The 11,784-nt window shown below is 41.2% G+C and overlaps 1 protein-coding gene and 1 long non-coding RNA gene across 2 annotated transcripts in view; one reads left to right on the forward strand and one right to left on the reverse strand.

The window, feature by feature from the left end:
- Positions 1-11,784, forward strand: part of LOC309493343 — a 224,280-nt gene that overhangs the window by 145,409 nt on the left and 67,087 nt on the right. The window lies entirely within an intron of this gene.
- Positions 1-11,784, reverse strand: part of LOC309493257 (C-type mannose receptor 2-like) — a 97,024-nt gene that overhangs the window by 77,466 nt on the left and 7,774 nt on the right. Inside the window, exon 4 of the mRNA XM_082162423.1 lies at positions 9,001-9,345. Coding sequence (XP_082018549.1) covers positions 9,001-9,345 — 345 coding nt within the window. The remainder of the gene's footprint in view (positions 1-9,000; positions 9,346-11,784) is intronic.

An 11,784-nucleotide genomic window follows, 5' to 3' on the forward strand; every position in this document is an offset into this window, starting at 1 on the left:
AACAACGCTTTTTGAAACTTTGATTCAATTGAACCAATTGCTTTGCTAAATGATTGTGAAAACACTCCCCAGCCCACATGTGTTTGACCTGGTCTATCTAACTGGGGCCCAGACCGTTTCGTCCTCAGTTTCCATGTAGGCCCCACATGGGTTAAACAGATGAAATGAACACTTCTCAGTGTGCTCACTAGAGGGGGTTACATGTAACTGAATCAGTGTTGGAGTAAATGAGATAATTAGATGATAACAAGCAGAATCACTGAAGGAAAAATGAACAGAAAAAGAAACAAACACAAGAACTAAAACTGACTTCCAGGCACAGCTTTAGATGAAATCAACTGAATATAAAAGACATTAAATCTCTGAAGATCTCAGCAGAGGATTAAACAACTCCACTAACATCATTACCAGCTTCACTTATTACTAACAATATTTACTTTATTATGCCAGATGTCTACAGCAATTCTTATTGAGAATTAACAGAGGTTTAGATGTTGATGTTTTATTGAACATAATAGTTTGGCTTGAAGTCACCATTATGGTGATCTATGTTTGCTTTGGTTGGACTCATGACCCTTAACATTTTAATATTAGTTTTTCTCTGGCTGCCTCAACTTTGTGTTTGTAAAGCACTTTTGTTATTGCAAGAGAAAATATAGCCTGGTTATGGTTTGATGATGACATGATTATGAAGTAATAGCCTGATTCACTGGTGTCACAGTGTCTAAATCTCTGATTATATGCTTGATTTGTAACTTTAGTATTGGTGATTGTAAGCCTGTGATTTCACAGCTTGAGATCCAACAGCAATATGAACACATTCAAAAATACATTGTGAATCAGGCCACAACTGATAATAATGTAATCATCAAAAATCAACCATGATGACCTGGCTATAACAAATGTTTTATTAACGTTTTTGTATTATTATTTATTTATTTATTTTCATAATAATTTCATAATGCATTTTTGAAGTCAGAGTATGTTGTACATGTGTGCTGATTAGAGATATGGGATGAGTTATATTTTGCATTCAAGTATGCGTGCAATGTTACTGTTCCAGTGATGATGATACTTCAACTGTGTACAGTTGGCATATTCTTTACAAGGAAAAGGAATGTTTTTCAACTGATGCAAAAGTACCACTAATGTATACACCGAGGGATAGTTTCTTAACCCTCTGGGGACCAAGCTGTTTTTGGGGCCCTTGAGATGTTCTGACATGCTCTGACATTTGTGCTTTTTTCAGTTATTTATAAACATGTTAATGGCAAAGGTGTAAATTCACTCTATATAGCACAAACAGGCCTACCATAATATGCGAGCAACATGTATGTAGATGTTTGTATTTTTAAGAGAATAATGTTTATGCGTGGTTATTTAAAAAAATAAAAATGAAAGTTGCTGAAATAAGACCACAAAACTCATACAAAATATGTGCCCACAAGACTTTTGACTAATGGATGTTTTCTCTTGGAGTTCTAGCTTCAAAATTATGTGAAAATAGTCTTGCTTTATCGTTCACAAAAAAAAAATACATTGATTTAAATGGTGTAAAACAGGTTTTGCTTGGAAAGCCAATATGCGAGGGGGAGGAGTAGTTTACACCTTAGATTACCCAGTCCCACCCACTCTGACTCTGCATAATTAGCCATTCATTCAGGTGTGACACTGACTGAGCCACAATGCAAGGACAAAATAGCCTATATATTTAGAAGAAGACTTATATTGACCATTTAAGATTTTGCTTACATCTATCTTGTAAATATGTTTTGCTATTTTATTAAAAAGGTTACAATTACAACAACAATTACAATTTCAGCAATATTTCTGCAAAAAAAGTACTCTTTCTTTGTAAAAAAAAAAAAAAAAGATTATAGGCCTACATTTTATCATATGTATTCATTAGTTTGAATATAGCCAACATTGGAACATCTTAGTCTATGACTTTATTTTTGACAAAATAGTATTTTATATATATGAGCAGAAAAGCTTATTTGATGTGACAGTATATTCTACAGTAAAAACTGTACCCAAATCTAGTCAACAAAATGTTGTCTTTCATACTTCGCCTGACTGTAACGCAGTAACTGTAACTGTAAAAGCAGTTTATTCTTTCACACACAGACGCGCGATTCATATTTAGGCTTAACAGTCTTTACAAATATGTACCCTTCATTCATCTCACAGAAACGCTATTCATATTATAGAAACGCGATTCATCTTTTTGTTTACATAAGCCTACAACGTTATTCCATAACGTTATTCCACATTAACACTTGAGAAAGGATAACTTAGCCTACCTCACTCCTCAGCGGGATCTGCTCCTCATATCAGCACGGAAAATTTTCTCCATAAGGTAGGCTATATTATGCCTCTTTGTTTACAGCTGATGTGGGGGCGTTTCACAGACTGAAATGGTTCTCAGAATTTGCGTTTGAATAGCACGCGCTCTCCGGGGCGTGGTCAAATTACTTTTGAATGGCTCCTAATGAGCTCGACTGGAGTCGCTCTCTTTTTATACAGATTACAGAAGCTGATAATATTTGTTTTTTATATAAATTACTTCATTTAAAAGCTGCGATCTCAAGCTTTATGCCCGTGGGTCTGTTTGCCTGTTTGACTGAATTTTCGCGGAGTTATAGATAATTTTCGAACGCGTTTCAAATGGGAGTTTACTGACAGAGAGAAGGCAGAAAGAGCATCATGTTAGTTTTTCTTTATTTGTCAAAAAGCAAAACACTTTATTTGTATTGTGAGTATACAGAAAAAAAATAGAAACTGAACAGGATCGATTGATGTATTACACGAAAATGAAAGATCAAAATTAACAGAGCATTTTGTGTTTATTTTTCATTGCTAAAAAAAAAAACGAGCAAAACGCGCGGGCGCGTTTTTGGTCCCCAGAGGGTTAATATGGAAGGTGGATTGTGCCATGTGTAAGCATGAGGTATACGTTACATTTTAAACATAAGCAGCATGTTTTGCTACCTACAAGTCCCTCAGTGGTGTATATGTCACCGGCCGAGGTCGACCACCACTCCGGAGGAGCTACACCAAAGTACACCAAGAGGCCAGACAACGACGTGATATAAAAGTTTGATTATTTTTATTGAATGTAAAAACAACTTTAAAGGGATACTTCAGGATTTAGCATTAAGCTTTGTATTAGTAGAAAACCTGTAGTATTTTCGAATTACCGTGCTTTCCACCCTCATATCCCCCTGAGAGGAGAGATTTATGTATTTTTTGTCTGGAAAAAATCCTCCGATGACGCAAAAATCATCATTTTGCGTCATCGGAGGATTTTCTGGCCAGAGGCTAAAGACTACAGCCAGTAGTAGGGGCTGTCCCGCATGTTTTCAGGCCGCCCATAGGAGGTGGGATCTCACTCACAGAATGCACACACAGTGTCAGCCGTCTTTCTTTGGAAGCTAGGCTAGCAGGCTTTTGTTCTGTGAAGAAAGCTGAGTAGTCGGAGAAAGCGGAGTAGTAGGGGTTACCATCCTCTTTTTCCCGGACTTGTCCGGCGGGCGAGATCATTCAAAATGTCCGGGATTCGGCTTTTGCTTTCTGCAGTCGCCATTCATTGTTTACATGCACACCTTTTGTTTCAACCTAACTGAATTCATTCCGATTGGTGAATCTGAATGTAGCGTTTACATGAACGCTAAACAAGTGATCAGTTGATGTGCGTTTTAACATTGCTATGAAAATTCCCGCTCCTCCGTGAGAGATGCGAGACCGGCGCGTCTCAGTAATGACGCCACCGGCCTCGCGCCGTTCTCCCGCGGCCGTCAGCCTCGTCCTGCTCGCCACAGTAAACATGATGAATTGCGACTGTAGAACGCAAAAGCCGAATCCCGGACATTTTGGGCGATCTCGAAATCCCTTGCAAACTCATCACGGAGTCTCAAATAGTAGCCAAGCCTTGTTTTAAACTGCGCTCTCTTACCGGTAGGCGTGGCTTGGGAGTGTATCCCTTTAAGGGAATGTCACTGACGCAGAACTCCTCGTAGGGGCCGCTCGTTGAAACAGGTCAGAGGAGTCTTCAATGGAGGAAGGCTCAGGACAGCCGGCAGTTGGTCATCTCCTTTTACTGAACAGCAGTGTGGGGGGACAAAGTCCAACAGTTAACCCCCTGAGGTCGGAGGTATCGCCGGCGATACCAGCTCGCTTTTTTTTAATCAGTGTAAAAGAAACTCATAAATACTCAGTTGACTTTGATTTTCCATAGGAGTTTCATACATCAATCGATTCTGTTAAATGTGTATTATTTTTGTGTATACTCACAATAAAAACAAAGAGTTGTGCTTTTTGCCAAATAAAGAAAAATAAACACGAAGCGAGTTCTGCCTTCTCTCTGCCAGTGAAGTCCATTCTGAAACGCGTCCGAAAATGAACAATAACTGAGCGAATACTCAGTTAAACAGGCATACAGACACACAGGCATGAAGCTTGAATTCTCTTCTTTTAAATGAAGTAATTTATATAAAAAAACAAATATTCTCATCTTGTGAAATCTGTATTAAAAGAGAGCGATTCCAGTCGAGCTCATCTCAGCTCATTACGTTATAATCGGCCCCGCCCACGGAGAGCGCGCGCTATTCAAACGCAAATGACTGAGACGATCACATACAAACTGTGAACGCCCACATATCAGCTCGAGAAAACACAAGTTTATTCAGATGATAAGTGTAGTTGTCTACACTGTCTCGCAGCGCTGTGAGGAATAATAATAATGGAAAACGTACCTCAGAAGTGCTGGTATTTCGAGGAGCAACTGATGGAATACTGTAGTACGTTTTTTTTTTCATTCTCAAGTAAATCGCGTTTCTGTGTGAATGAATGAACGGCAGCAATGCGCTGTTTACCACAACTGAAATGTGTTGAAATAAAATGTATTTGTATAAGCAACGTATTAAATTGCAAATTAACATTTATATTCCTTATAATAAAAATGAAAGACCGATGTTACAGACATATGAAAGACAACATTTCGTTGATTAGTTTTGGATAGATTACACATTTTTACTGTAAAATATCTGCCACCTCAAATAAGCTTTTGTTTGCCAATTTTTGCTAATATGTTAAATATAGTATGTTTTGTCAATGTAGGCTATATTCGAAGTAATGAATCCTTAACTTTGAAATATATATGATAAAATTTATACTTTAGTTTTTACAAAGAAAGATTACACTTCAGTTGTTGTTGTAATTGTAACCTTTTTAATAAAAAATATATATTTACAAGGTAGATGTAAACAAATTTTAAAAGGTACATATAAGCCTTTTCTTTAAATAATTTTTATTGTGTTTTATTATTGACAAATTTGGGGAGAGGATACATATTCCAAAACTGAAAATACAGTATGAGAATTAACTGCACAATTACTAGACATGTTTTCCTTGGATATTATACAATTTGCAAGCAAAATTTGTGCAAAAAAAAGAAAAAAAAATTGAAATGCTTCCAACTGTGAACCAATTTGGTAGAATATATATATATATATATATATATATATATATATATATATATATATATATATATATATATATATATTGCTCTTGCATTCTTTCTTGTGGCTATAGGTGACACACCTGAATGAATGGCTCATTAAGTATGCAGGCCCCATTGTCTCCTCAGGTGTGAACCACTACATATGCATGATGCTGTTGAATTGTTGACACCCCTTGCGCATATTGCCTTTACAAACAAAAAGTGTTTTACAAGATTTAAATCAATGTATTGTGTTATGTGAATGATAAGGGCAGGATGATTTTCACATCATTTTGAAGAAAAAACTCTAGGCAATGACATCAATTAGTCAAAAGTCTTATTGTCACATATTTAGTATGTGTTTTGTGGCCTTATTTCAGAAACTTTAGTTTTTAGTTTTTTCAATAACCATGCATAAACATTATTCTCTCAAAAATACAAACATGTACATGCATGTTGCTCACATATTATGGTAGCCCTGTTTGTGCTAAATAGAGTGTAATTATACCTTTGCCATTAATATGTTTATAAGCAACTGAAAAAAGCACAAATGTCAGGGCATGTCAGAACATCTCAAGGACCCCAAAAACCACTCAGACCCCAGAGGGTTAATAACCGAGTCTTCTCTTCCCACAGGGCAGCAATAGCAGATTGCAGCGGCGGATAACGGGATCTTTCTGTTCATAGAACAACAATGGTGAGTACAGAATCCAGCAGTTAATAACTGAGTCTTCTCTTCCCACAGGACAGCAATAGCAGAATGCAGCGGCGGATAACGGGATCTCTATGTTCACAGAACAGCAATGGTGAGAACAGAATCCAGCAGTTAATAACTGAGACTTCTTCCCACAGGACAGCAATGGCAGATTGCAGCGGCGGATAACGGGATCTCTCTGTTCATAAAACAACAATGGTGAGTACAGAATCCAGCAATTAATAACTGAGTCTTCTCTTCCCACAGGACAGCAATAACAGAATGCAGCGGCGGATAACGGGATCTCTATGTTCACAGAACAGCAATGGTGAGTACAGAATCCAGCAGTTAATAACTGAGTCTTCTCTTCCCACAGGACAGCAATGGCAGAATGCAGATCTTCACAACGACACACAGCGCTGAACTTCTCCTTTCTTTACCACAACGGCATGAACTGGGACACCTGTACAAAGCTTTTCCCACAGCAGTTCAAATTATTTCCTGACGCCCCACCGGGCTAAACGATCCCCAACAAAGCTTTCAGAGTGCCGGTAGCATTTAATTTTCCCATACTCGTGCATGCATCAAACCACTTTAAATCTTCACACGTGCTCACTTCAATCGTCAAACACTGCAATGACACACCACTTAACAGTGAAAAGTGTACCTTCACTTCAGCTCGTTGGGGACGACAATTCCACTGTTATGATCTTCCAAAGGGAGACACCAAGTTTGACAAACGATCTGAAATTCGGAGCCCACTCGTTTCTCTCACAATATCAACCGTCCTTACTTCTGCTGCGGTCCCGCCGCCTTTGCCTCTCTTACTCTCGTAACTCCAACTTTGATCGCGACCACTCTGCCTCCAGCTTCTTCCTCTCTCCCTCTCGTGGCTCGTGCTTTGATCGCGACCGCTCTGCCTCCCGCTTCTTCCTCTCTCCCTCTCGTGGCTCGCGCTTTGATCGTGACCGCTCTGCCCCTCCTCCGCCCTTCCATGCTTCAGCCTCAGCCTCTCGGCCTCTCGGCCTCTCTCTCTCTCTCTCTCGCCTGCTGCCCGCTGCCGATCACGACCGCTCTGTGCCTGATCTGCCTATCGTGCCTCTTCAAAACGCCGCTTTTAAATCCCCCGTTGGAGACACGCGCTCCAATGGCCGCTTGATTAGTCGCTGCAGCTGCCGCTTGTCAATACGGTCGGCCATGACAGGCCGCCGGAACCGGCCTGGTGTCGCACCGGAAGTCTCCCCCCAGGGGAACTCGTTCCGCTTCCAATGTTCCTGTTATGTCACCCGGTGACATATATAAGCTCAATCCTTACTGTACTGACTCAGAGAAACATAGAGGCATGAGGGGGAGAGGCAAGAGAAACTGAGGCATGACGGGGAGAGGAAGGAGAAACAAAGGCATGAGGGGGAGAGGGAAGATGAACCATGATGGGGTGAGAGGACAGAGAAATGGGGAACAGAGACATCTGGAATGAAGACCTACTCACCTATAGCCTTATTCTTCTATGCCTGTTTCTCTCGTATGTCTGACACATGTATAAAAATAATAAATAGAGATCTCTTGGCAAAAGTAACTGGTGTAGTTTCCGTGATTCAACAATAATGGGGAAAAGCATGATTTTCAAATCTACAAAAGTCATGAGTCCAACTAAAGCAAACACAAACCATCATGACTTAAAACGAAACATTCATTAAAACATCAACATCTAAACCTCTGTTAATTGTCAAGAACTTTTGTAGATGTATGACAGAAATTAAGTCAAACTGGTTATTAATAAGTGCACTAATGTGTAATGGCTGGAAGTCAGTTGTAGTTCTTGTGTTTCTGCTCTTCTCTTCTTTTCTGTTCTTGTTGTTTCACTTAATATAACCACTGATGGTCAATCATCACTTAATCACTTAATTATCTCATTACCTGCTTCAGTGTTATTTTAACACACTGTAGTGTGGACACATATGAACACTGAGGGAGTTCATTTAACACTGGGGATTTTACTGTGTAGTGTTGCCATAAAAACACATAATTCCCAGAATGTCACGTGTTGTCATCTCATAACTACGGGAACTACGACATGGCATAAATGCAGCACTTGATAGGTATTCTTAATCACTGGTTCGAAACAAGTGATTCACAATGGTTTCAAAGCTTCACAAACCGTGAATCGAAAGCGACCATCATTACCCTCAGGTACAACTGCCTACTGAGGGTGAAATAACTGTATGTAAAATTACTACAAACCAAGTGACAAATGAGAACAAAGGAAGTGAATACATACATTTGTTATTAAAGGTATGTATTTCCTTTCACTCCTAGTATCTGCTGCATATGAAGTTGAGTTTGTGGTGTTCAGGACGGCTGATCCAGTGCTGATCTCTTCCAGACTGAACTGCTCCAGATCTCATTCCAGACACACAGTCCTCCTCTCCTGGAGCCCAGTTCTGATAGCACACGGTCTCTCCGATCAACCAGTACCAGATGCCCAAAATACGGGAGTGACGTAAACCCAACCACACCGCCTCAGTAGACGCACGTTTAACCACATTCATCACCTCCTCCTGCATCTCGACTGAATGAACCGAGACCAGATCCGTATAATTCTGTCTGCAGTGTCTCAGAGCTTCAGGCCACGTCAGATTCTCTTTGATCCAAAACAAACCACAAGCAAAAACTAGAGAGAGACTGATCAAAAACAACATGCAGAACAAACACTGTGGAGGAATCTGTCATGTCAGACATGTAGTGTGAACTTTAAGATATCTGGAGGTGATGGATGGATTGTGTGTGTTTGTGAGGATCTGCTCACCTTCATGACACACAAAAGGAAATTGGCTGTTGCAAGAGATGTCTAACCATTTTCCTTGAGCGTTGTGTTCGATTGCTGCACAACTTTCACATCCTCCAGCATTATTAGGTTCATGATCATTCCAGTATGTAAATGAGGAGTCACTCTGATCTGACCACTGCCATGAGTCTCTGAACAGACCGATCCAGACATCATTAGATATGTGATTATCATTGATGAACTTCTGAATCTGTTGATTCTCATTCTGGTTCCTCACACTGACCAGATCAATGTGATTCTGTCTGCAGTAACTCTGAGCGTCTCTCCAGTTCTTCATCTGATTGACAAAGACGAGTCCTGCGTTCGCTTTAAGAAAAACAAATGGAAACAGATTCAAGAATCAGTTTGTTCATCATTCTTATGCTAGTTTATGGTTTGGAAGTAAAGAGGACCAGTGGTCATCAGAAACTAGTGATCTTACATTGGTTTTTAATGTGAATAAGAACAGCGAAGCATCAGAAACACGTGTCATTCAAAGACTGTTTCTACAGCTGATGATATATTAAATATTCATACTATACGTGTAATAATTTTGCTGATAAAATATTCTTTATATTTCCCCATTATGATATTTTTAACATGTTGCTCCAAAAGCAAAATCCCCTGTGTTAAATCAACACGGCTCTGTGTTTATAAGGGAACCACAGCAGGGTGTTAAAAGTAAAAGAGTTGATTAGAAAATGAAGTGATTAAATGAGTGAAGATTGTTTGATTATTGAAGACACCTGATGATAAAGAGCAGAATCACTGAATAAAAGAGAAACACAAGAGGCTTGTTCGACTTCATACAGCTCTGCACAGACCGATCGTCGGCTGACTTGAGCAGTGCATGCTGGTTAGAAACTGTGTCCGACTTGAGACAGCGCCGACACCATGTTACTATGACGTATGCCATCAAACTACGGCAGAGTGATTTGAGAGTAGGAGGACTCAGCCAGAGCAGCTTTTCCAGAGCGACTCACGAGCTCTGATGTGTGTTGGACATCGACTGCGGCTGGATGTAAGCGATCGGCGAGAGTTGCCGTGTGCAGGAGACGAGGAGCTGAAAATGGAGACGTGAGTCGGACACTTTCTGCTTCTCGTAGTGACTCTCGCACTGTGTTTGCATACTTTACCACAGCTGAAGTGAAATAAATGCAATATTTGTCAAATACTTTTCAGAGACTTTTCTATTCAATACTTTATGAACTACTAAATACAGCTTCTTTTTGTACAAGAATACAGTTCAACATAAGCCTATACTATCAATGAACAATATAACATTGCGACTGCATGAAAATAGCTTTTACTGTTATTCAAAACAGATTTGTGAGCATTAATGGAACTGAAGGTGTGAGAATAAACACAAAACACACGTGATCGTTGTCATGCAGTGGAATCGGCCAATCGTGGATCAGTTGTCGTCATCAGAGCTCGTGGATTCGGCCAATCGTGGATCAGTTGACGTCATCAGAGCTCGTGGATTCGGCCAATCGTGGATCAGTTGTGTCGTCATCAGAGCTCGTGGATTCGGTCAATCGTGGATCAGTTGTGTCATCATCAGAGCTCGTGGATTCGGCCAATCGTGGATCAGTTGTGTCGTCATCAGAGCTCGTGGATTCGGCCAATCGTGGATCAGTTGTGTCGTCATCAGACCTCGTGGATTCGGCCAATCGTGGATCAGTTGTCGTCATCAGAGCTCGTGGATTCGGCCAATCGTGGATCTGTAGTGTCGTCATCAGAGCTCGTGGATTTGGCCAATCGTGGATCAGTTGTGTCGTCATCAGACCTCGTGGATTCGGCCAATCGTGGATCAGTTGTCGTCATCAGAGCTCGTGGATTCGGCCAATCGTGGATCTGTAGTGTCGTCATCAGAGCTCGTGGATTTGGCCAATCGTGGATCAGTTGTGTCGTCATCAGAGCTTGTGGATTTGGCCAATCGTGGATCAGTTGTGTCGTCATCAGAGCTCGTGGATTCGGCCAATCGTGGGTCAGTTGTGTCGTCATCAGAGCTCATGGATTCGGCCAATCGTGGATCAGTTGTGTCGTCATCAGAGCTCGTGGATTCGGCCAATCGTGGGTCAGTTGTGTCGTCATCAGAGCTCGTGGATTCGGCCAATCGTGGATCAGTTGTATCGTCATCAGAGCTCGTGGATTCGGCCAATCGTGGGTCAGTTGTGTCGTCATCAGAGCTCGTGGATTCGGCCAATCGTGGATCAGTTGTGTCGTTATCAGAGCTCGTGGATTCGGCCAATCGTGGGTCAGTTGTGTCGTCATCAGAGCTCATGGATTCGGCCAATCGTGGATCAGTTGTGTCGTCATCAGAGCTCGTGGATTCGGCCAATCGTGGGTCAGTTGTGTCGTCATCAGAGCTCGTGGATTTGGCCAATCGTGGATCAGTTGTGTCATCATCAGAGAAGCTGGAGAAGCTGCGCTGGCTGAGTCCTCCTAGGCCCTGTCCCAAATGGCACCCTAAGCACTCGTGGTCTTCCTACGAGTCCGCACTTCCGTGACGTAATGCCGCTTTGACTGTCGGGAAGAAGTCTGCTGCGGAGTCCACATCAGTGCGGGCTCGGCAAAAATGCGCATCGAGGGCACCGGGACACCCTACGGTCTCACGGACTTAACGGACACGCGCCATTGTGTGCCATTTGGGACAGGGCCCTACTCTCAAATCACTCTTATGGTACTTTGATGGCATACGTCACGTGTCGGCGCTGTATCAAGTCGGACACAATTTCTACTGAGCAGTGTTTACGGGAGCAG

The sequence above is a fragment of the Leuciscus leuciscus genome (genome assembly GCF_965113295.1).
Source record: "Leuciscus leuciscus genome assembly, chromosome: 2".
Lineage (NCBI taxonomy): Eukaryota > Metazoa > Chordata > Actinopteri > Cypriniformes > Leuciscidae > Leuciscus > Leuciscus leuciscus.